Below are 27,098 nucleotides of genomic sequence, written 5' to 3' on the forward strand. Positions count from 1 at the left end.
TTGTAAAAAGTGAATGTAAGTAGGATAAATAGGTTCTTTGACTGCCTACTGGGAGCAGCTGCTCTTAAGAGCGAGTGTCAAGGACTCATCTCCTTCACTGGGAATCTGCAACTTTTTTTTTTTTATGTTATGACTCCATCTAGAGCAAAGAAGAAAGAGAAGCGATAATTCCTTCGGAAAGTCACATTTCACAACCATCTGTTAGGTGATAATACATGTGTTCCCAGAGAATTAGCATGGTTGGACACTATTGAGTGGAATGGCATAGCTACAATTTCAATGAAGCCTTGCTATAAAAAATAGCAATGTGATACTTTTTGTTCAATTTAGTGTAACTAGAGTTTCTTTACGGTAATGTAACTTCAGAATGTCTTTTAATAACTCTGCGTTACATCAGAATATGTTTATATGAGAAAGTCTTTAGCCTTTGCAAAGAGGCAGTTTTTAAGGCAAAAGTAATTTTGTTGTAATACTTGAAATGAAGACCCATAGTGAAGAAAGGTGTATGACATAGTTGTAATAAATCTGCAAGTTCTGCGCAAATGTTTACAAAATTAGGGTACGAATAAGTGAACCTCAGTAAAGTGAGAGTAGTCTTCTGTGTGTTAATCCAGATTTAAGGAACTGAAGAATCTGAACAGACAATATTCAATGGCAAAAGCAGGTGTTCTGCTTGGTCTTTCGAGAGTGGTTGTGTGGAAGTTAAAAGAGGGACTAAACATGTGTGTCTATGACAGATTCAAGCTTATGTTGGTTTGTATGAATGACAGAAATAATTATTATTTGGAAAGGGCTGAGGGAACAGTGTTCATCATGATTGTAATAGAATAGTGATTTGCCATGACCCATGTCAGCTCTTTTTATCAGAACAGGCAGCAGATTATGTGTAAGTATTAGCATTCGATAAATCGAAGCAGAGCAATCAGGTGGAATTGTGTGTTTAGTGATCAGGACTTAAGACTTCCTCTCTTATAGAGAATTGACTACAGAGCAGTTAGAGTGGAAAAGGTTGTGGAGAGAAGATGATCAGGGAAGGAAGAATCTGAGATATACTCCTTAAAACAAACTCCTTTATTGCTGTATACCCATGTCTGTGCTTTACCTGCGGTACCAAATCAGTGTGACTTTAGATGGGGTGTGTTTTCAGTGTATTCCTGCAACTGGCCTTTGAGGCACAAGTGGAGGCTTCTCCAAGGTAGACAGGAGAGGAGGAGAGAATGGCAACCATGCAGTGGAGAGTACAGGGTGAAAAAGCTGAATCTGCAGGTAAATGAAGCATTGCCAACCTACTTAACTAAGTTTAGACTACAAAAAAATTTGAGAATATCATGAAAAGACTGCTGTATGATGTATTAATTTAGTTTTTTATTACTTCAGCTGAAAGAAATTTGAAGCTTTTATTATTTAGACAATAGACTATGCAGCATACAATCATTTGCTAAGGTTGCAGATTAAAACTGGCTGTTTTTAAAAAAAACCTAAATCAACAGCCTAGAAGTATGTTTCTAGTAAATGAATATATTATTAGATATGTAGAGGATTTGATTAGGGATTTGAGACATGGATAGTATTGCACCTACAAAAGGAAACGTTCTAACTGTTAAAATTCCCCCTCAAAAGCCTAAATTGTCGAAAACTATATCTGAATAGTCTAATGCCTGTAAAATTAAGGGTTTGACTAGCTATGTGTATATGTGGGAATAAGGTTTTTGCAGATTTTTTTTTAATTCAGAATAGGGATCATTATTTCTGCCAGCAGCTAACATATGTATAATAATAGCAAAAACACAGCTATTTGCCCAACTGTCCAGTTTCATGTGCTATGCGAATGTATATGCAATCAAACTTTTGTACATTGTTCCCATAGCTTTACCTCATTGTACATAGTTTTGTTTTCAATGGAAAAAACAAATGTTGAGAGGCTAAGAGTTCATAGGGTATTAACTGAAAATAAAACTGATTTAGTTCTCCTAGGTATATTACAGGAACATTTGGTGCTGTGTTTTTGTTTTCTGTAGGCAAATATAAAGTCTGCATTGGAGTTTTAAATAAAATATATGTCATACATAATCACAACATGTATGCAAAATATTTTCAAACATTTGTATTGTATGGAAGCAATTACTGGCACTGGCTGCATCCACACCCCTCATATGGGCTAAGGCCAAAAGAAATGAAGGTCTCTAAACAAAATTATTTTGTGTGGGTGGGAAGAGAGTGAATTTTAACTTTTAGTCAGGAGCAAGGCGTATTTTAATGCCAATTACATACTCTGTAACTCAAATTAATACTAAAAAAAAAAAAATAGGCTTTTGTTACTTTTTCTTGTCATTCTTTGTCACAGGTCTTCCAAAGGAGTCTCTTGCATTTGCGTAGTAGAAGGTGTTAAGATATAATGTGTAGAAATACAAATCTAGTAGGAAATTACTTCTCTATTTGCTGTGCAGTCAGCTGTGTGGTAGTTGAGACAGTACAAAGCATTTTTTTCTCAGCATGTTGCTCTTACTTACAGTAAACCCAGCACTGCCTCCTGTGCTTCCATATCCTAAGTTACCATGATTGCTCTGCCAGGTGCTTTGTTCAATAGTACATTTGCAATTCTGGATGTTCAGAGCAACTTCCTCTGGAATCCTGCTTTCTGGCATCGGTGAAATTGTCTGTAACACGTAGTTTGTACATATGGAGATTGAAACACGTACCCCCTCTTGTTTTCTGCAGGTAGATGTTTATTTTCATTCAAAGAAATACATTCTCATATGTTACTGACTTTCACTTTCCTTGCATAGCTCCTTACTCCAAACTTAGGCTCTTGCTCTTCTTTGTAAGCTTCTAATTCTTGCCATACTGTAAGGATCCGTTTCTACCCCTTGAGAAAGCTAAATGCCTCACGTGCATAAATTATGGCCAGTTCTTCCATGCCAGCTGGTCTGATGAAGAACATAGCCTTTTTTGATAATTTCTCTTTATCTCTGTTTTAAAAGAAAGAGGCTGCCTGTCCTTGTGCCCTGGGCTGTTAGTTATGGCCGTTGTGCTACTCATTGCAAGCCTCAGGAGTCAAACCCAGGACCTTTCAAAGTTGGAGGAGGCTCTCTGTCAATGCATACAGACCTTTTTTAAAACTGGAACATCAATTTTCAGAGGAAATAATTCTTCAGGGTCTTTCCTGCTGTAACTTCTCACAGTGAAATATTAACATTTGGGTATTTCCTCTGAAAGACTAAATGTGATGTTCTTGTTTTCATGTACATGCACCTGAGTCATTATGCTGCTGCTTTGTTGTTACGTGTGATCATATGTGTGGTATGTAATACATGAAAATATGTACCAGCTGAATTCCCAATAAGGGAGAACACTTTGTTGCAGAAATTTAAAATGCATTGCTTACTATTTGCTCCCTGAGGTTTCATGTCACAATGTAAGTCATATAATAAATCTTGACATGACACTCATGGTTTGTGAAGATCAGCAATTACGAATTCACAGAAAAAATGCATTGTATGTTTTGGTCCATAGGTTAGTAGAACAGCATTTCTCAAAGCTGCTGCTGCAGGCAGAGGAACTTTTGGAGGAAAGTGCTGTAGCAGTAGGCGTCATAGACATCACATATTATTAGGGGCACATACAAGCAGTGCTGTTAGAAAGATTTGAATGAAATAGTCTTGGGACTATGGATTCTGCATATGAATACGGACTATAAAGCTGAAAGTAAGATAGAGAAGTAAATCAATGCTTTTGTTAAGTAAGGCATGAGGTGCATGGAAGAAATCACAATCAGATTATTTTGTGCTAAAGTGAGGTGCGTATCTGTGCCATAATGTCATACTTTGGACTACACTTGTTTTTTTTTAAGATCATCAGAATACCTGTAAGCCTGTAATTCAGTTACCTATCTCAAATTATAACAGAGAATATAGAACAGTGTGGGTAAAATGACGAGTGCAAACTGTTGTCCTGCCCCCTCAAAATTCCTTCTGAGCTTCAGGGTGAATTCCAGTTAATGAAATAAAGGCACTCCCTTTTGGCTGGAAAAGAGAAGTTCTAACAGTAGTGACTGTGTTTGTGTAAACATTGGGTGATGCTATATAGGTACATGTGTACACACACACTTAGATACATGTACATACAGACAGACTTACACAGGCAGATACTGGAGTAATGCCTTTGAATATTTCTGTTAATTTGGTGTTACAAACCGGCTGTACTTCTTGTAGGGTAAAACACTCAATATTCTTAAATACTATTTGACACTTGCACAAGTAATTTTCATATAAGTAATTTTTAAATGTAAATATTTGCTGTATCCCTTCTAGGTAGCTGAAGCATGATCCCCACTTTGTACACAGTTTAAAGTTACATCCTCAGAAATTATTTGTAAATTTGATTTCCTGATTTAGGATCTGTCAGGCACTGATTACTCTGACCATTCACAACTGTGACAAAAGTCAACTGGAACAGTAAATCAGTGCCTGTAAGCATTAGATGAGGTTCCCCAAAAATGAACCCCTGTAGGAGAGATTGTGTATTTTTCTCTCTGAAGAGTTTGTATGATGTGCTATTAAATTGGCTTGGATTAGAGTATGGCACTTTATTTCTTGGTTTCTTAATCCACTAGAAAACGTACCTCACTGAAAATTTTTCTGTTGCTTTGATGCATACCCATAATGTTCAGGCGTGTTCTCACCATCTACAAACCATTTTAATTGCGTGCAGTTTCATGATCGTGTTATGGCAAGTGTGGTTGGATTGGAGTTAAAGCATGGCTTTTCTTTCGTGCTCGCGTAAGAGGGAGTGCCTGTGGCAACTCTGCATGTGGATGAAGCAGAAACTTGCTACTTAAAGAGTTTTGCAGTTTTGCTTCCTATGTGATTCATCGATTTTTTTTTTTTAATGTAGTGGGGCAGTAGGGTAGTTGGGTGTTACTTGTTTGTCTGTTTCTTTGGATTAACGTAAAATATGAACCAGAGTACAAATAATAGGGAAGTAATTGTAATTGTCTTTTTTTTAAGAGTCAGCTACTTCAGATCTTAATATCATGATTCTCTTTAGTGTTCATAAAGATAAGAAGAAAAGTGTATGCGGTATCAACAGATTTTTTTGGCTTTGCACATATCTGCTTGTTACTTCATCTGAGAAACTTTTTAAAATATGCACGGAAAATATTATTGTTCTTTTTTGAGTTAATAGTGTTTTTTATATCTGAGCTGCTAACTTTTTCAGCAACTATCACCATCTGATGTTGTGTCACCGTTTCCACTTTGTACTGACTTGTTGGTCGTGGTGAGGTCTTCCTGCATTACTTACTTATCATGTCTTTGTAGTGAATTTTGTCAATTCATTTAATCAGGTGAATCACAGTGCTTAATATGTTTCTATCTTTGATAAGCTTTTGTCATTCCTTTTTTATAATTTACTCCTTAGCAGCCATCCTTTAACTGCAAGGTTGACTTAGTTCAGCCAAAGAAGAATGAGACAAGGGAAGGTAGAAGATATTTTCATAATTGATAGTTTTATAAATAGATCAATGTATCAAAATGTATGTATATTTAAAGAGCTTGGCCAAATGATGACTTTGACAAAGATTTAACAAACTGGGACTGTGAAGTGTTCTGTATGCTAACAGTTTTAATGGGTTTATCTTAGACAGTTCCTCACTTGTGAAAGTGTCAGTTAATAATTTACCCATCCCAAGAGGCAGTGGAAGCAATCATACTCAGCAGTGATGTACTCCTGGGCCTGTTGCGGTGCTGCTGCTCATCTTGACTATAGAAATGTGCCATTGGATGCGACATCAGCACTGTGTCTGCACTTTGACAAATGAAGTCCTGGAAGAGCTAAATAAGGCATGGGAAGTTTTGGAACGATTACGTAGCTCTTCAACTGATTTCTGCAGTAATGGATTACTGTAAATGTCTGTCTACTGCACATTGGAGGGAACATAGGTTAAAATGAAAGGATTTGGGGCTTTTTGGTGCTGTGTTTTAGGATTTTGTTGCTGTTGTTGTTGGTTTTGTTTGTGGCTGGCTTTTTCAAAATAATCCTGAAACATTTTCTATTTTTTTAGACTCCAGAGGTACAGTTATCAATGTTTCCATGGTATTTGGAAAGTAAATGTTCTGCTCTGATGATGCATTGCAAAAGTGGGAGTTTTCTATCAGATATGTGAATGACTAATATAACCCCCCCTGAAATATAGTACTTTCGCCATCACCCTCTACCATGCAATTTGTTGAGATGCAGTTGTTACTATGAAATCGCAGTAGATTAAGCACTATTTATGCGAATTTTATTCCACCGTTTACTCATTGAATTATACTGTACTGCCAGGTTGGTAAATTTTGTAATTTGTTTTCCACTACATGAAGAACGTTTCTCCACAAATATTCACTTTTGCATGCGTATTTTTTATTAGACGTTATGTCATTCTAAAGATTTACAGTTATTTAATAATGATTTATTATTGTAATTTATTCTGCCAGCTGTGGAACATTTTTACTGGAATTTGTAAATCAGATGTGTATTGAAATTCACTAGAAACAAGCTTTTCAGGTTCTAACAAAATGTATTCAAAAATTGTTTTCAGAAGGGGGCAGCTATGTGAATGAACTGTAACTCTCAGTTTCTAGTGTTAAGACATAAGCTTTTCCTTTATCAAGTGTGCCTAGGTGGTCAAGAAGGCCAATAGCATCCTGGCTTGTATCAGAAACAGTGTAGATATTAGGATTAGGGAAGTAATTGTTCCCATGTACTCAACGCATGGAGGGTGAGGTAACACATAAGAAGCACGTGTTGGGTTTTGGGCCACTCACTACAACTGAGGTGCTGGAGCGTGTGCAAAAAATAGCGATGTAACTGGTTAAGGGGCTGGACAACAAGTCTTACGAGAAGTGGTTGAAGTTGTTTGTTGTGGAATGAAGGAGTTTTAGGGAGACCTTGTTGCTCTCTACAACTACCTGACAGGAGGTTGTAGTGAAGTGAATACTCATCACTTCTCCCACATAGCAAGTGGTACAACAAAAGGAAATGGCCTCGAGTTATAACTGGGGAGGTTTAGATTGGATATTAAGAACATTTTTTTCACTGAAAGGGTTATCAAACTTTAGAAGAGTCTACCCGTGGAAGCCATTGAGTCACTATCCCTGGAGGTATTTAAGGACATGTAAATGTGGCACTTAAGGCCATGGTTTAGTGGCAGACTTGCCAATGTTAGGTTTACAGTTGGACTTTATGATCCTAAAGGCCTTTTCCAAACTAAATTATTCTGTGATTCTGTTTCACTTAGTACAGAATTAGTGAATTTTGATGATCCTGTGTGAAACAAACAGCAACAAAACTGTAGGGCTCTCAAATCATGTACTTAACCTGCAGTGATCAAGTCACATTTAAGGATTAGGAGGACAACCTGACAGCAATTTCAGTGATGTTATCATTGCTCTCTCTGTGTTGTGATAGAAAGTGCATGTCTTGAATTTAGTGAGTCATAAGAGACACTGAATGAAATCAGTATTTGAAGTGGCAGAAGAATGTGAGTATATTTGGGGCGTGGGGAAGCCAGGGAGAAACCCACAGTATTTTTACAATGTTTTGTAAAGCTTTTGCAATATTTTTCAGTAGTATTGTTTCATTTGTGGCCAAACTACAAACTCTACATTTAATTCATTTTAAAGCTTTGGTGAAGTGTCATGCCAGTAGCTCTCTTTTCAATTTTTATTTTGATACCTGCTATTCTTGGCTCTTTGGAAATCTGGCATGAGCTATGGGTGTGAAGTACTCTAAAATTCCAGCTGTATGTATCAGTTCTGCAATAGTAAAAATCAAAATGAGAAATTTCCTTTCGTCTATCGTTTGCCTCTCTTGATTATTCAGGCTATAAACCTTTATAGACAGGAACTCTGTCTTCCTTTTGTTTGTACAGCACCCAGCACAGCTGGAGCAAGGAAATCAGCTGAACTTCGTTTTAAGTGTCTTAGACTTTGTTTTAATACAAATAGGATACAGCTCACAGCAATGAAGCTGTCTCTCAGTTTTTGTGTTAATAATCCCAAGATAAATTAAGTGTAAACTGAAAATATCTCAGCTTCTGAGAAAGATTTATTTTGTGGGTTTGGTTCTGATCTCAAAAACAAAGCATCTGGTGCTTCATAGCTTGTCAAAATCAGCTGCTGTGCATATATACACAAGTGTAGGGTCCCAACTTGCCAGGTAAGAGTGACGCTTTCTTGTTTATTAAAGGCCAGAAATAAACTTGAAGTGAATTCAACATAACATGTAAAGATACTGAAACATTGCTTTATCATTTTTTGAACATGATCTGTTCATGACAGTAAGTAAAATTGTCATGACAGGGTTCAAAAGAGAGAAAGGATGGAAAGTATAACACTTCTGAATGAGTGCTTAAGGATTTTAATTATTCTCTAAAATAACAAATGTGTTAGGAAAACAGAGAAACAAAAAGTCAATTCAAGTACATAGAATTACAAAAATTCCAGTATAAAACATAATGGTAAGTCATTGATTGAGACAAGTGCAGAAATTTATTCCCATTTCCTCTGTAGACACGGGATGATTTTTATGCTGTGATTGTAGAAGTGTTCATAGCAATATAGAAACTGAGAGTTCAAGGATAAAGAATTTTTAGAAAAATGATTATTTTCTTAAGAACCCTACATTATTTGGCAGGAAACAGCTGATGTTTTCTTTGATACTTTGTAGATGTTCTTTTCACTGCAATTACCTTTGCACAGTTAGCTCTTCTGTTAAGTCAAGTGTATGACACTGTATAGTTTTCCATGTGTTTACATTGAAGCTTATACTGTATTCCTTTTGAAAAGTGACTTGAAAAGCAAATAAACCTACTTGTGCCCTGATTTTGCTAGGCTTGGTAAGTTTTTAGTGTTTTTCAATTCTTCTTGTATTAATCTTGTATGTAAGGAGAAAGCATAGAAAAAGTTTTCATTGTTAGAATTTCTGCGTTGTTTTACTCTTTTAGTCTTTGATTTATAACTCACTGAGATTATTCTTCCCTAGAAGGCTCAGTCCTAGTGGATCAGTTTTCTAGCAAAAGAGAAAACAGGCAATTTTGAGTATTTTTAAGCCAGAATTTCTCCCTCCATGTAACTGTTCTCCTAAGGCAAATTTCATCTTTTAAGCAAAACAGGATCTGCCTTCCTTTCTTACAGTTTCACTTAAGGTGCTTCTAACACACCTTCAGAGTGACAAGAGAATATTGTATTTTCAGGACATTAAAAGTCTTTGTAGATACTTACCAGGTTTTGCTTTAGCTTGCTCTTTTAACATTGGAGTGGAGAGTGGAATGCTTTTGTGCTATTTGAAACTTGTTGATCTGTGTATCACCTTTGAAGAAATGCTTACTCAGTACCTCATCAGCAAACAAAATCTGGAAGCTTTTTGTTTAGCAGCTTTGGACAATGGGGCCATAGGCTACTGACATTCTCCCAGGTTATTTCCCAGCTACAAAAATCCTTCCCATTTTTCTTACAATTGACTTTTAACATGTTCACAGATATCCTGGAAATGAGTTGAAAGAGAATGGAGATTTATTGTAACAGAACTATCCTGCACTGTAATGGCTGTCTTTGTAGTTGTCTTTAACATACAACCAAATGATTAAACCTAAACTAATACTTCTAATGGTTACTTTTTTTGCTGTTCAGTTTTGCTAATCTTAGTGGAAACTGAAACAGAGAGATTGGTGTTTGGAAAGGGAGTCTAACTGCTGGCATCCTCAGGGAGCTTGGTGGGTATTGTTGATACTCAGCCATGTTGTCACATTTTCCTGCTCTGGGTCTTCCTCCTCCTTCAGAGCATATGCAAGAATGAGGATAAATGCTCTGCGAGGGAGAGCTTTCTTCATATCCCTTCAGACAGCTTTGGGAGAAATCAGTTGATATCAATCTACTTTCTTCATATTTTCCAGATAACAGTCTTGTTTCGGGGACTATCAGTCCCTGCTGTTATTGAGCCTTGCTATATTTTGAAGATGTGTTTGGCATGAAGAAAAAAAGCTGTCTTTTAGAAGTTTTTGAAGGGACATTTATGTACCCCGCAGGAACTTGTAAATTTGGTTTTAGATTAAAAGTAGTAAGAAAAGTATTTTAAACTCAGGTGGTAAAATGTTTACGTCTAACAGCTGAAGCTTCTGTTTGATATACAGTACATTTAAAAGGCTAAAACATCCACATCCCAGCAATAAAAAGGAATATCAGGAATATCCTTTTGTTTCAGGAACCATTAGTATAGAGTGGGGGATCCTAAAAAAATCAGGTTAAAGTAACCTGGAAGTATCTGCCTTTCCTTGTCTGGGTTCAGAAAGGTCTAAGGATTGTGCCGCAGAGGATGCAAGGTATTTTAGTAAGGGAGAGTACACATTAATTCTTACCCATTGTCTGTGTAATAAAGGTACTAGCTCTATTGAAGGGATAGCACAGGGCTTCCTTGCAAAGTGGTGGTTAAAACTGCCTCTGTGCCTTTTAGATGCAGGCCAAAGGACAGAGGACTGTCCTATATATGAGGGCTTGTGCAACAACACTGTTATCTGGAATAGCCTTCAGTCCCTCTTTCTCCCATCCTTGAACACTCCTCTGACCTCACCACCCAAGTCCTTGGTCTTTCAATTACAGATAGACTTGTAGATGCTTCTGTGGTGCCAGCCTTCTAAGTCTGTTGCAATTACTGTAAAAAGAAAATCTAGTTTAGTCTTTAAATAGCACTTTTAAGGTCCCTGTAGATTAACTCAACCCGAGTAGGACATACGTGAAAGGCAAGGCAGGGATTGTCCATTGTGATTTTCCTTTAGAACAGAGTTGTCCCTTTCCCCTCAACACTCCCATTTTCTCTTCAGTTGTGTAAATGGAGAAAACACGAAAGCTTCAATTTCAGGTCTGGCTCCTAAAGAAAACCAGTGTGGTTCATTTGTGGGTTGGGAACAGGGGTTTGAATTGGCATAGACTTGTGGGTGCTTTGGGGCTAAAGCACGCAGCTGTGGGTTCCAGATACTTGCTATCCTGTATTAATGTGGCTTGTCTGTGAAACCATGGCATCCGCAATACTATACAAAGGTCCACGCCTGTGGTGGTTTGGGAACTACTCCCAGTGAGAGAAATTTCAGTTTTTAAAGTGAGTTAAAATAAATTTATAAACATCCAGCTCAGACAGGCTTAGATAATATGAAATTCTGCTTCTGAGTTTCATTTTAACAGAAATTTGGACAGTATTACACAAGCAAATTTCAGCCTCTTCATAAAGAGAATTTTGGTGTTTTGAAGATGTACCAAGGAAATAACAAGCTTATTAGCCCTATAATGTCTTATCGGTATAGGTGCTCAACCTGTTTGTAACTCCTGTATTGTTGGCGTAACCGGTATGCAAATATCATAGAAATGCTCTTTCAGTGTTTATATGCAGTTAGTGCCTTTTCATCTACTATAGTACCCACACAGAGAACATCTTTTCTGTGGGATGAAAAAGAAAAGTACAGATCCTGATTTTCTTCCAAATGTGCTGAACATTCTCAGATGCATTTTTTCCACAATTTCTCAAAGCAGGCCAACTCATTATTTTTGTCCTGAAAGTGTGAAAGAATTACTAATATTAAGAATATTTTCTTCGTTTTATGTTGAAGTCACTTGTTAAAACTATTGTCTTGAATATTAAATTTAACAGAATAGGAAGCTTTTTTAGATTGCTTTTTATTGTAAACTCTGTCCCCCCGCAATCTTGTGATTTAATATAGAAATGCCTTTGTATAATATCTTTCACACAAACTTTATCTACAAAACACTGTACAGAGTTAATAAAATTAAAAAGTTTTTTCCTTTTCACTAGAAGTTAAGAGACATAGATATGAGAACAGAGACATATTGTTTCCAGATGAAAGCTGAAAATAGACAGAGAACAAGGGATAGAAATGCAGCAGGGTGGTTCCAGATGGCAGGCATTGCAGAGGAGAAGGTTCTTGCAGCCATATTGGCCAGAGTATACAAAAGGACAAAAAAGGAGTCTGATGCCAAGCAGAGCAAGCTGAAAGCTGAAACGTGGAGTAATGAAAGTAATGTTGTAGGAAATACAAAACATTTTTAAAATTATTAAGTGTCCTTTTTTTAACTGAGAGCTGGATTTGTTTGTGTTCCATGAGGATGAAAAGATGTCACAAACATTGAATTTTACTGGTGCTCTGTACTTAGCTGGTGAGCAGGTATTTTTTTTTATGTTTTCAAACAAAATAGTAGCTTGTAAGTATTTAAAAGTTTATTGAGTATTATTGCACTTCTGAGTATCTTATAAATTATTTAATTGTCTGATGGATATGTGGCTATCTAAATATAAGGCATGAAATATGCACTGTTCTTCTAATACACTGGAGGGAGACCTGTTTATAAAGTATTTAGTATTGGTTTTATAATGCACTGTTGTCAACAGGAGACCACAAAGCTCAAAGATCAATCTCATTTTGGCCCACAGTATTAACGCTGCTTTATGATACTCTATGACAGGTCACTTAGACAACAGCTCCAAATGAAAGGACTTCATGCCAGTGTGTGGTCGTGTGACTGTCTGTTAGGAAGGCATACTTTCATTGCTGCCAAGGCTGCAGATGAATCTCTTTGTCCAAGTCCCTGAGGTGACTTTGTGGCTGCTGCTACTGCTGGCCAGGTGATAGAGCTCATCATTTCCCTGGTCCTCCAGAGAGAAGTGAGACAGACTGCAGAGTTCTTGCTAATGCAGCTTTTCCTAATTGTCCAGAGAGCTAGTAGGACACCGGGCAGTTCAGGCAATTCTGTGTACTGAGACTGCATCAGTAATTAGAAAAACATAGCTGCTCTTAGTGGAGTCTTGCATTTGTGCAAGAAGTGTCTTTTCAGCCATCTAAAATTCAGCTGATCTATAAGCTACCAGGATTTTTTAGGTCAGTTTAGTTATTTAATTATGACAGACTTATGTTTTAGACACCAAATAATTGTTACTAGGAAATGGCACAACAGATTATATTATTGAATAATTAGATAATAAGCTTAGCCTGTACTTAAATCCTTTAGGCTGTTGTGGGACCAAACACTTTGCTTGTTATGGAGACACTTTACTAAAAGGATGAGAATAATGTAATTAACTGCCAGAGGATAAATTGTTTTGTAAAGGTCTTGTATTAAACCAGTGTCCAGCAGACAATTTCCACAGTTTTAGGATGTTTTTCAAAAAAGAACAGCAAAACTTGATGAGTTTAGTAGTATATTAATATAAATGTTGATTAACCCCAGGCAATCAAGAACTGAAAGATGCTGAAATATTATGGTACACCTGTCTAATATTGTAGTAATAATCTGTGCATGTAAACATGTGTAAATGTTAGGGAGTTGATAGCGAAGTATTTGAATTATCTTTCTTGATGACTTACATAAGTAGAGTTGATGCACTGTTATTTCAACAGTTGCTGTTGAATACTGAATCTACATCTCAGTAAACATGATGGGTTTTGGACTATTTTATTTTACAAATGAAACACATTTATTTTTGTGTTATACATCTTCCAATGTTATATGGCAAGTCAGATGCCTTCTGTCCTTCTTAATTCCTTGTAAAGCAAAATAGAATGTCTGAATCCCACTATTGTTTCAGTGGTGGGCCATACAGACATTTAATTAGATACACAGTTAAAATCAAAGTCTTTTGGACCTTGTCTCTTGGACACTAACACAGAAACAGATACAACATGAAGACTGTACGACAAACTGAGCCACATGTGCAGAACGACCTGCCCTATTTACCTGTCTGCAAACTAAAGAGGTTTGCACCAAATTTTTGCTGGGCATGTAAAATTCTTCTCATGCATAAACGTCTTCAGTTTAGTGTATTATCCACATACATGTAGTAGTTATTGCTAGTTAAGTGCCATGCTGATGTGTACAATACCTTGAGAAGAGCAAGTAATTACTAGGAAAATTTAATGGGCACAATCAACAAACTGCTATTGCTTGGCATTAGGTTGTGTAGTTTTACAGGTTTTTTTATCAAGTTGCTTGTTTTTATAACCTTCTGCATCCTCAATTTCACCTGCGTTTTGTCATTCATGTATGTGTATCCACTGTAATCATGATACTTTTGATTCTCTCTGCTTCACCTGTACTCCTCTGTTGTTGAGCAGGCAAATTAGCATACTTGACATATCTCCATTACGAAGTATATCAAGAAATATAGATGTGATTTCCCCTGTAGAAAGGAGCTTCAGGTGACCTGAACTCTCAGTACTGGCTTGTTTAAATAACAAAAAAACCCACAACAAAAGCAAAACAAGAGAAGTATGTATTATTCATCACCTACTGCTGACAAGAACTTCCCTCTAATTTGAGTAATATTCTCCATGTTCATGTTCATTTTCATCCCCCAAACCTGCAATGGGGCATCTCTGCTAACATTCACACTGTGGTCATGTTAGATACTGAAAGACAGCATATATGGATGTCATTTTCTTGTCGATGTGCATACTTGTTTTATATTTGACCCTTCTTTTGTTTCTGTGACTTGTTAGAACATCCTGGCAGAGTAACTAAAAGCCTGATGATATCTGATGATGTTTTTATCTTCAAGGCAATAGGTAACAGTTTTCAACTTACTTTTTGCTAGCGTTGTGTCCACAGCAGTCCCTGTAAGGGTTTTGTAGTATGTCATGTTGATAGTTAATTTAGCAAAGATGTGATTAGAATCAGTTGAAGTGTGACAGCTTGGGAACTGAAGCTTTCATAACAGAAACATACACTTTCAGAGTCATAATAAAAAGGTTTTTTTGTGGATAAGGTCTCTGTCACATCACCTAATGTGTAGTGGGAAATAAATTAGATATCTGTCTTAAAAACAATAAAGAGCAACTTAGAGTAGGCTAGGATTTTAAAGTATGATTTTTCATTTTAAGTGAAAACTTCACTGATGCTAAAAAGTTCTCCAGTGCTTCAGTTCTCTGGAGGTGCTGAGCGCTTTTGACCTAAAAATTCTTCCTTAAAAAAAACCCGAAAACCCATAAACAAAATTACATGTAAAGTAAAGATATGGACACTTCCAGAATCTGTGTGAATTAGTGACACACATAAAAGTGAAACACAAATTCCTAAATCCACTACACTGTTGGTAAGATAGAGAAGGACTCAGCAAGGACATTTAGAATACGGGGCTAAAAAGTATTCAGTCTCATTGTTGCATGATGACATAACCAGTCCTATGCATTTTGGTTATAAGTCAGAAGTTACCTATTAAAACTCAAACAAAAATTGTTTCACAAAGAAAAGATGACAGGTTTTAGAGAGAATACAGTGCTGCCAATTTTTTTTTCTTTAGGGTATGGAAATTTGGGTGGGTTATCTGTTCAGAGGAGGTTTTCTTTATTAATCCCCTCCCCCTCTTTTTAATTTTAGACATCTGTTAACATTTCATAGAGTCTAACAGATGTTGCAGAGTGAGTCCCTTATATAATTCTTAGGGAGAAGGTGATGATAATGACATTTCCACAGCAGAATCGCCACCTCTCTGAATATGACCATCAAGATGCCTTTGCATAATTTTCAAGTATGAGATTATATTCTGGATAGGACACAATCCACAACTTTGTTGCTATCCATATATAAAGTGTAAGCATGATCATTACAGTCTCTGCTCACACGTTACTGCAATGACAAATAGAAGAATTCTCTCTTACTTGGTGAAATACATAGATTTTTGAGGCAGTATGGAATGCTCAGTTACAAAATGTCTTCAGAACAACTCAATTATATAAGCTTGGTTATTTCAACACAAGCAAGGGCTGATTGTCATGCGATGTTTAGGACAATTTTCATTATTTTGGCAAGAACAGGGACAGTTTTGTCCTGATGAGCTATTAGATGAATACCAGAATGTGTCACATGAAAAACCACTGATCTTTAACACAGCTATCTACTTAACCAAGCCTAGAAATGAATAGTGAATAAAGGAAGAGCAAAGGCCAGTTTACTGTCATTACGAATTACAGAAACTGTTAACATCTGTAGCAAAATGAACTCTGGGAATTACAGGTACCATCCAGTAAGTCAGTCGAGACTACGGAGATTTAGGAAAACTATATATACAGATAGGAGATCAGCAACTGTGTATGTCATGTATATTTCATTATTATTGAAAATTGGAACACTTGCATAAAACGACAAAGATTTTCTGAATCTTTTTCCAGTACCTTATCCTGTGAATGAACACCAAATGTAAGGAATGCTTCTTTATAATAACTAATTGATAGTTATCATTAAATAGAAACATAAATCAACAGAAATAGTAAATCTGTGCTCACTGTTTTATCTGTTTTTTTCCCCAGGAGTAGTCTTGGGGACACTGCTGCATGTGATGTTAATATAAACATTTATACTGAACTCCTAGATGTTTGAAAAACAAATACTGTAAAGATCAGTAACATTTTAAAATGATCAGTTATGGGAATTAATGCTTACAGAAAAACACCATTCTTTCTTGCCCTGCTAGTAGAATTGCATTGTCTCCCTACAGTCTTGTTAGCTCATACTAACTGAAATGCAAATTCTTTCCAACTAATTGGACCTTGTTGAACGTACATGTACAGTACATAGTTATATGCATGTAGATTTTTTTGCTAAATTCCTCTGTAATTATTTTCTTGATTAATATCTAAAGCAGAGACATGGAACAAAAATCTCTTTAAAGAGTTTACATATTATTGAACATTAAAAAGATAGTAACTGTTGCATGTTTTAACAGCTTAATTAATAATACAGAATAATTGGAACAAAAAGAAGAAAATATTTTTTCAATGTTTAATCATTTTGAATTATTTGCATTAACCCTTTGACTGAAATAATTAACACTTAAATGAACAGAACAATGGAATTTAGGAAAAATATGTTTACATTATATATAACACTCTGCTGGTTAGATTTTCTTATTAGCATCACTTGGGCTTTCTGTAATCACCTTTCCTATCCTTTTTTGCCATATGGTGCATTTCTTTATCAGTACTGTTAAGAGAAGAGACGAAATCAACAGTGTTTTATTTTAAAAAGCTTCACAAAGCCCCACATATAATGTAATTTGCCTTTGATAATAAGTAATTAGTTAAAATGAAAAGATGAAAAAACTGTTAACTTCACACACAGTTCACAAAGCATGTAAAATTCTCAAAAAACTCAAGCAGACAGCTGCAACTATACTCTGTTTTAACTTCTATTAGAACCTGGATTCTGTAGCCACCTCTTCTATTCAGCACCCAGGTATTCCCAGGAGTTGAAAACGTAAAACGATTTCACAGATCCTTTTATCTTTCCACACAAATGCCATTGGATAGCAGTAAAATACTTGCTGAACATATTCCTGATTAAAAACCTATTGAAAATGAGATTTTTCTTTTAATACTTGATAAGGATTTGTTCTAAATGCTGCTAGAGCCTTTACCTTGTCTATACTGTTTCTGATTCTGATACGAGTTAGCCAAAGGAGAGAGAAAAAATATAGTTCTACTCAGTTTGTGCCAAACTTAGATACTAACAAGTAGTTAATGTGCTTCCCATAGATGATTTGATGAATATTTCTGCCTCCGAAAGGACTTCTAGCAATAAGCAGAGGGCAATAGATTACAAAGGGCAGTACTAGCTTCTGAGCCTGGAATCTGATTACCACTCTTCTTGCTAAATTTCATGTCATTTTTGGTTTTGATCTTTACTTTCTCTCCCCTACCTGCCCCCCACCCCCCGCCATTGCAGTACAGTTAGAGGAGACTTAATCTGCTACTGTAGGAGGTGTACTTCTGTTGGATTTTTCCTGCAATTATTACTTTTATCTCCTTAGTGACTACTACTCTTCATGTCTCTGTTTGAAATTCAGTAAGTATCTGCTTTCTTGGTTTTACATGCTGGTATAATTGTGCCAGACAAGATGATACTTAAGCGCCATAAATTTTAGGATGACCTGAGCTGAACTGGAACTAGCAGACCAAATTTTGTTTATTTTCTGTCATGTCAGTTAGCTGGGTGGTGGTGATGGGAATGTTTCTTATTTTAAAATGTTCTGAAGCTCTGATGTTGAAGTCACACATTTGACAATTAAATGATAGTCCTTCTTTGATACAGTGATCTGAATGTGCTTAGGTTTCATGTAAGGTTGTAGTATTCTGGCCAAGATTCCTGCTTGGGAAGACCAGATTTGGATGTATTAGCTAGTCAGCCTAATAACCCTGTACAGACTGTATTGATTTTCTAGGAGAGAGTTTATGAACTAAATAAACTTGGAGTTGGTGTCTTAATAAACTGCTTCTCTCAGTCTGTCACATTTAGTTACTGAGCTCTGCAGTTTAGAGGAAAAAAAGGCTAATTCTGTTACAGATTGTTCACAGCAGGGTCTCCAAATTAGCCCTTTGTTTTGTAATGCCACCTTGCTTGGGCTCGCTTTGAGCACATTTCTCAGTTTTACCCTAATGAGTTGCAACACTGATAATGTGGCTGATGATCTTTCATTGATTTCACTATCACTTGCTTGTCTGGTAATTGATCCGTTGCTGAGCCTCTAGTTAATTATATCGGCTTTGACATGGCCCGGTCTACCGGGAATTTCAAGTCTTGCAGAATAACAGTTTTAATAAAAGAGTCTATTACTGCAGGTGCTTGCTGCTGCATGCCAGTTGATTTTGTGTGTGTGTGCACGCGCGTGCGTGTATGCATGCTTATGTGTATGTGCGGGTGTTTTTTTTAGTATCTGGGAGAGGAGAGGACTGCAGGACAGGAAAAAAGAATGGGGAGGGGGGTGTAAGAGGTGGAGATAAAGACAGCGAGTGAGAGCACGCAAGAGATGCAGAACGAAGAGGAGGAAGCTTGGTATTGACAGTGTCCTTAAGCCTCCCACAAATAACAGCCATTAGTGGGAAGGTCAGGAGCTGAGCATGCAGCTTGACTGAGGCACTGAGTGCCACTTCAGAAATTAAGAGGCTGGCAAATTTTAGAAGGAGTTTGAGGGGCTAATAGCTAGCTGTAAAGGTACAGCCACTGTTGGCGCAATCGACTCCCAAGTGTCATTCTCCCCTCCCCAGTAGACGATATTTTTATTGACCACAGGTGGACTTAATATATTTTAAGGCAACAGTTCTTGGGGTTCTTGCTTGTTTCTTCTTGGATATTGAATTTGCTGCTTTTGAGACTTTTTTTTTGTACTTAATGGTGCTGAACTGGAGGAAAGTTTAACAGAAAAGCTTTCAAGAGATGTAGGGTCTAGAGGGGAAGGCACATTTGTGTCAACATAGTGTACATCTCCTCATCTTTTCTCATTGCACGCTAATGACACAGAGCTGCCACTGAAGCTCTCTTCTGTTTCTTTTGTTGTTTCAGAGAGTGAGGTTTATTGTTATTCCTGAGTTAAGAAAAAAGCAGTGAGTGGTACATTTGTCCTCCTAGATTTGTAGATTTTATTAGAAGATGAATGTTCCTTATGTTGGAAAAAGATAGGTTTCTTTTTTTTTTTCTTTAATACTCTGGCCAATTTTTTATGAGACTGTATGAATTTTGTTTTATATTTATGAATTTTGTTTGCAGACTTATGATTTTTTGTCTGTATGTAAAGGATGAAGTGGGTAAGAAAATTTTCAAATAAGATTCACTTAAAAAAGCCATTGTAATTAAAACCAGTATTGTAGTAGTGTAATTTATCTTGGTATATAGTACTGTACCTTATGTACAGGAGATCTGAAAGGAAAAATATTATATCTTCTGCGTTACTTTTTAACTGTGTGGGACTGCTTTCTTTTCTGCTGTGATTAATTTCTTTGTTCTTTACGATTTGAAAGGTGTATTGTATCTGCTTCAACCAGCTACTTAAAACAAAGCAAAACAAAATAAAAAACTACTTTTGATCTTCTAGGGGAGGGGAAAGAAGGGCTAGCTTCTTCATTTTTACATTCTTTCTTGCTTGTAGTGCTGCTTAAGACACTAAGCAGCGGGCAAAGGGGGAGAGGGGTGTGAAAGATGAAATGTGCATGTGACTTTCTGGTTTTATTTCAAAAGGAGCTGGATCATGTCTTTTTTTCCCCTCTTTGGTAAGAGTTTTATTTAGGATAGGAACTGACTACCCCACAATGCTTATCTGACTAATATTTAATAAAAAATAACCAGGCTAACTTTTGTGTTTTACTTCTAAGTGAGTATTGACTGCATTTAGAAGTAATTGCTTGCTTACTTGCTTTTTCCTTTTTCTTGTCTTTTCTTTTTTTTTCTCTCTTTCTCTCTTTTTTGTTTTTTTCTTTCTTGGTTTTTTTTTTTTTTTGTTTGCTAATCCTGTGAGGTAGGGAAGTGTCAGATATTACATGCTGTACTTGACAGCATTGTTGAGGAAAAACAGATAGACAGGGAAAGGGCCACAGCCTTTTCTTTCTCCCAATTCACTCTGATCATTGTGCTACTTAGAGAATGTGCGTGTGTGTGTATCTGTGTATCTGTAGACTGAAGGGTTAGTGCAGGATGTCATTTGGTGCCTGACAGTGGAGCAGTGCAGTTGACTCTTTGCTCTGCTATCCAATGACATCCAGTGGCTGAGAGTTTGAAGCTGATGGTTGGGTCTCCTTAGTGCTGCATGCACACCTGACAGGCAGCTGTTAAACTGAGCAAAGGCGAGCTTGGGGAGTCACAATCTATGCATAAATGATAGGGGTATCTGTGCTGAAGGTGCGAAAGAAGCTCTGACCCTCTCCCCTGAATCCCCCCTTCCCAAATGAAACGCACAGTGCAGCTAGCTTCTTAACTGTACTACACTCCTGCTACTGGCTGCCAAGAGGCTCAAAAAAATCCACCTTCACTTTTCAGTCAGAAGAGGCAGAAGTGGATGTGAGAGACAGACACACACAGAGACACAGAGAGCGAAAGAGGGCAAGAGACTTGACTTTAAGAGACTCCTGCACTGACAACTCCATGCAGTTCGGAACAAGAACGGCAGCGACCGACTCTGGTTTCATGGGGACATGGCAGAACACTGACACTAACCTCTTATTCAGAATGTCCCAACAGGTATGTTACTTTTGTTTATTTTAAAACATGGCATTTTTGTGCTCTCCCCCCCCCCACCCCTTTTCTCTTTCCATGTTTCATTTTTGTTTCATTCATCACTACATAGTTAGCCTCTGAACTGTCATAACTATGTCATTGGAATGTGCATGGTTACTTCATTGCTTCCCTAAGGGCTCCTTTTTAAAAGAAGAAAAAAAATATTAAAGCTCTAAGTAAAAGGAAAGCATTTGTTTTAAAGTTTCCAAATTGGGCTTTGCTCATCGTATGACTGTTTTTCTTTGTTTGCTTTTGGTTTGTTTAAGTCTTTTTCCCCTTGCTCTCCCCCTGTCCCATAAATACAAGTATCTGCTATCCCAGCAAAACTCCTTTCTTTCTGCCTGCCTACATAAGCCCCCAAATCAAACTAATACTAAATTTAGGGGGCCCCCTCAAAGCAGCGTAATTGACTTCATGTGGTAGAACACAGTTTTATTCAGAGGGAAGGAGCGGCGAGCCGTCCTGGTGGAGCTGCTGCCAGCACGGAGCTGGGGGTCGTGAGAGGAGACAGTTTCAGCCCTCGGGTCCCTCTCCCCGTTCGTTCCCTCTTTCTCTCCCCCTGTCTCCGCCGAGCTGTGCTTTGGCGTCCTCCCCAGAGCTGCTCCTTCACCAGGGGCCGCGTTTAAGGCAGCTTGGTATGCCGGTTCTGACGGGAAAGTGAAAATGTTACTGCAAGGCCAGTAATAACTGATAATTAATCACAGGAGCCAGTGTCTCTGTGCCATGCACTCGGTGATACGCACCCTGTGTGTTGTAGCTAATCTTGCACAATTGCTTGGCTCTTCTGGGTGAAGAGAAAGGGGGGGCGGTGGTGGGGGAGAAGAAGGAAAAAATCGTAAAAAAAAAAAAAAAGAAAAAAAAAAACAAAGGGAGAAACTTTTAGCTTGGACGGGGCTCAAGCAGGGGAGGGAAGTTCAACCTCGAGGTTTTTAACAGGGTGACTCCCTACCAGAGGACTGTTTGGCTTTCTGAAAACTAGTTTCCAGTTGTGGTCTGATACTGACTGATAATAATTGAAATTTTGTGTTAGCCAAAAAAAGGAGTTAGTAAATGATTTGTATATTAATATTAGACTATTATTTAATGTTGGACAGGAGATGAATGAACTTATTTGCCTAAGAAGTGTTGTACTGTAAGGAAAGAGAGGGAAAGTAATTAGGTTTTTATAGTTTGCAGTGACAAAGCATGCCTGAATACTGGCCATAAAATGGTAATGTAATTAAAAAAAAAAAACTTTAAAGCCAAGAAAAAATCCAAACCAGATAGTTAATAACCAATAGTGGTTGTCTGTGGACAATAGTTTAAGCAGTTTGCTCAGGACAGGATGAAGGCATTTGAATAAGGAGTATTTTGATATATCCTGTAGAGGGACCCTGATTACTGCTGATACAGTATGCTGGTATAGAATGTAATCAACATAAAGCAAATAAGCAACTCTGTTCAATTTTCTATTCTTGAAAGTAAAAAAGTTCATTTCCTGGTAGAGATGCACATTTCAAAAAACACTAGGAAGTGTGAACTGCTACTGCACTGCTTGTAAGCCTTATCAGCTGTATGCACGTCTGTGACACATAACATATTTGGTGATATTTATTGAGCAATTGCATGGAAAGCAGTTATTCAAATTACCTGTTGTATCCTTTCATTAAGAAGCAAGATAAAATTTTTGGGTAGGGGAAAGGTTCTTTCCATTTCTTCCACAAAAGAGTTAATGTAACTAGATCCAGATAACGATCAATTGATAAATGACGATTGAACCACATAGATAGTATTAGATTGCATGTTTAGTATTAGACCTTTTTGAACAGATTTAGCCTGTGTGGTCTCTGGGATACCAGAAAGTGTTCAACACTGACAAAGAAAGGAGACAAAACTAAATAAAAGAGCATCACAGTGTGAAAGGGGGTCAAATAATTTGAGAGAGCTAGCTCATTAGGACAAACCAAACATTTATGCATGCAAGCTGAGCTATTTAGTATTTTTTTTCTTTTTCTAAATAGTATTTTAAATGTGCTAATTCTTGAGTATTAACTGGATTTTGTTTATTATTGAACATGTGTTTGTCATGTTGTATTCTGCATAGAACGAGAGAAGTAATGTAGTAAATGACTAAATGTGTGGTAGATGCTGCATCAGTGTGTATCTTTCAATTGGAATACACACACAGAGTACCACTGCAAAGGTGATAATATCAAACAGATTTATTTCTTAAAAGTCTGTATTTAATGTGTTCACATACTGTTAATCGCCTTGTTCTATTTTGTTTGTTTATCATGTGCTAAACATATTCAGTCCAAGTATGCTTCCATTATGCTTTTAAGAGGAGGAGAAGTTGTTTTGCTAAACGCATTTCTCTCCCCTTTAAGGATAATATTTTCTCTTGTATTTCTGATTTATTAAGGCTGTTACAACTTATTAGCTCACACAGACTATAAGCACAGACTGCATGTTGCAGTTGCAAATTTCTGTCGAACTGCCAATATTTCTCTCTAAATCACTAAAATTTTGAATATTATTTTCTGTTACATATTTTCGTCCATTTGTGATTTAATTATTTTCAATCTGCCTTCTGGAAATGTAAGTATTTAAAAAATATTTCCTATGCTTTAAGAAAAAATGTTTTCATGAGTACAAATAACATGAAGTTATGAAATGTACATAACTTGCAAGCAAAGTTTGGCATGGTTTGAAAGAACAGTTTAATGAAACTTTTCCAGTTCTACATAGTAATACCAGAGACATTTAATTTTTCAATTTCTAAATATACTGCTGGTTTTCCGCATGTTTTTAGATGTAAACAAGCCCTAAGCCCTATCACTTTTCCTTGGAGTTGTAACTGAATCTCAAGAAGGTTTTTAGTACATAGATTGGAGCATGGCAAGAAGAATGATTTAGAACAAAACAAAACCTTGCATTCCCTCCCTCTTCTTGCCTCTCAATTCATGCTGCACTGCTAGTTGCATACTATAGGAATGAATAACTTTTCTCAGAATAACATGAAAACCTTTTTCGTTATGGCAAGGAGCTGTAGGTGTCTTGAAGAAAATAGAATTGATTGTACAGGTTTGAGCTACTAATGGCAAGTATGATGGTATTTATTTTTGTATTATTTTCTTAGAGAATAGGAGCGTAAGAAAATTGCATCTTCACATTGCAAAGCAAATTTAGATTTTGGTGGAGTGAGACGAGGAAAGGAATAGTCCCCGAAATTACCTGTGAGAAGTTTATGACATGGCCACTTGACTGCATTGTTGTGCCTATGTACCTTTTGTCCATGTTAAAGTGTGTGATTCACTTGAAAGGGGTGATCCCATTCTGTATACAGAAGAATGTCTGATAACCTCAAAGGGCATAAATCTTAACTTTTAAAAAGCAGTGCTTCTTTGGGTCACTTTGATCAGTGACAGGTCGAGAATGAGCAGAAACCCTTGGCTTCTCTTCCATGCTCATCTGGTTAAGTCCAGGGCACCCACTGCCCATTCTAGTTCTAGGAAGGAGTTGTTAACAACAGAGAAGAAGGTCTGGATTTAATTGATAAAAAAAGCAGGCTTTTGTGATTGTCTGCTTTCATAAATGTTTTGTCCATTTGTCAGAATAAGAAATGTCATTTTTCTTCATCCAGTTACCTTGAGAGCTGTTATGTTCTAAAATACTTTTAAGTAATTTCAGAAATGAGACTGTAAAAGAAATGGCTGTAACCCACAGTGACACAAAATGCCAGAGCCATGTACCATTTTGTTAAGTAGAAGTATGTTTAATCTGTTTCAGATAAAAAGGTAATAGCCTTTCCAGAGCTTTTTTTTTGAAACGTGAGAGTGAAAAAGCAGTATATCAGAATTATAAATGGATCTGTGCGTCATTATATAGTAATTTAGGATTCACTCAATGATGTAACAAAATTAACAACATAATTTCATTGTGTAACTCTATCTTATTAAAGAACAACTGTCTGACATTCTCTTACAGTTGCTTTATTTAACTTCATGCAAATATTATTAGTAGTGACATTTCTCTATTGTACATTAGATTCTCTCATTAGCATGATGTGTTAGTTATCACCAGAGAAATCACTTCTAGATAGGTGAACGGGAAGCCAGAAAACTAAAAATTAAATCAATGAAGTATATTAATATAGACGCGTCTGTTCACGAGAGATATGGTACAGTAAATTCAGTGGTTTTTTTCCTTGCATAGATGTGTGCTTATTTCAAGGAAAAATAACTAATACTTACAATATATGGAGTATACATTAATATTGCTAGAAATAATAAACTGTATACAACATGCACTGCTTATTCTGAGCTGTACTTGTACTCTTCAGTCTGATAGTTCCTAACATTGATGTAGACATAGGCACATAAACTCTTTATTGAACCAGCATTTAAAAATAGGGCTGCAATGTAATGTCTAATGGATTGAAGGTGAAAGCTTTTTAAATGTTCCTGTGTTGCTGGTTGTAGAGGTTGTATGCAATTTTAACATTTATTAAGTAATTAAGTGTTTTACTATATCATATAAATATTCTTTTAATATAGGTATACAGGCAAAAATAGTTCAAACTTAATTAATCAACAGGCTACAATTCCATACACTGATTTATTATAACCATTTTGAGAGGAATGTTAACACTGGTAAAATGCATTTTGTAGTCGGTGGTCAACAATTGCCTTTGTCAGAGTGCATGAGGAAACGTAATAATTTTATTTAATATATGTATTTTTGTCATACCATTATAAAGATTAGTTGACCCTAGGTGTTTTTTTTTAATTGTTGTTTTTCACTATTAAGTTCATATGCAGGTATGAATTCAGAAGCTTTATCAGATTACATTATCTAGTTTAAGACATGTGTGTTAATTTTATCAGTTATTTTTAATAAAAAATGGTTTAGACTTGTAATGGTTCATGTCCTTTTAGCAAATTAAAAATATTTGCATCAAGAATTTTGTGCTGCTTCTGATGTGCCTCAGGATAGAGGCATTAGAAAATATTGTGCATGGCAAAAGCGCAGGATGTTTTGTATGGCATAGAGCACTAGACATACAGGTACATGCAGTGATAGATAAATGGCTAAATGCATCACACATGGTTAAAAATAAAAAAACCACTCTCAATAGCTTCTCTTACTGTGTTCAGTATTTGCAGAACTGAAACGTAGCGAGATATTTCCTGTTCCTCTATACGTACTAATTTTGCACATATATACATGCAGTGTTTGAACATATCTGTGCCATTGTATATTTCAGTTGATGATGTGCTAAGAACACTGTTAGATCTTTGCTTAACTTTGAGATATATATGCACAAAACTGCAAAATCTGCATGAAGCATTGAAGCATATATTAAAGCACATGCTGAAATATACTGTGCAATAAACACTAGTGTTTAACATTTTAAAATGTATAGCTTTTCTATTTTCTATTTTTCTGCTTTGTGTTTTAGTAGTTACTTATTCATGTATAGTTTTATGGGGATTTGATTAATGTAGTGACAGAACAGATTTGGTATTTAACAGCAGCAGAGAGTCCTGCTCTTATGTCAGGGTTAAGAGCCAAGGCAAATCTTCCCTAACTAATTAGATGCTGAGTAAGGCATCTTAGTGAAGTTGGGGCAAAAGTGAATGGGTCACAGCTGAGGCAAGATTGCAAGGACTGTAGTGATAGTGAAAGCATTCACATTTGCCAGGTCGTTGTGACACTGTGCTGATTGCAAAGGAACACTCTGTTCACTGATACAGAACTGCCGTCATAAAGCACAAGAAGAAACAAAAGCTTTAAAGAGCTTTTACTTTTTACTAGAAATGTTCAAAACATATGCTGTGTGTGGCTTTCTTTGCTCAGTTATTTTTGTCAAACAATAGTGCTTGTGCTTTTGTTAAAGGATTTGCCTTGTAGACTAATGGTTCTTTGCAGTTTAGAAGAATTTCCAAACTTGGGGCTCCTAGTATACCCAGGAGGTGATGAATCATACTGGCTCAAGAAAGAGAAAGCTGAAACAGAGAATAAGGAGAAAGGGAGAATTCC

General features: G+C 36.5%; 1 protein-coding gene across 10 annotated transcripts in view; it reads left to right on the top strand.

The window, feature by feature from the left end:
- The window catches only part of BNC2 (basonuclin zinc finger protein 2), a 327,495-nt gene that overhangs the window by 74,420 nt on the left and 225,977 nt on the right, over nucleotides 1-27,098 (top strand). For 9 of the 10 annotated variants that reach the window (XR_011339367.1, XR_011339368.1, XR_011339369.1 and 6 more), the window contains exon 2: nucleotides 20,841-21,041. Coding sequence is in view for 7 of the 10 variants with exons in the window: in XM_069879960.1 (XP_069736061.1) it covers nucleotides 20,841-21,041 (201 nt within the window). In the remaining 3 variants the exon portion in view is untranslated. Of the gene's footprint in view, nucleotides 1-20,053; nucleotides 20,078-20,840; nucleotides 21,042-27,098 lie in introns of those variants that run through there. The other variant, XM_069879962.1, reaches the window with a different exon arrangement.

Source organism: Phaenicophaeus curvirostris, chromosome Z (assembly GCF_032191515.1).
Source record: "Phaenicophaeus curvirostris isolate KB17595 chromosome Z, BPBGC_Pcur_1.0, whole genome shotgun sequence".
Lineage (NCBI taxonomy): Eukaryota > Metazoa > Chordata > Aves > Cuculiformes > Cuculidae > Phaenicophaeus > Phaenicophaeus curvirostris.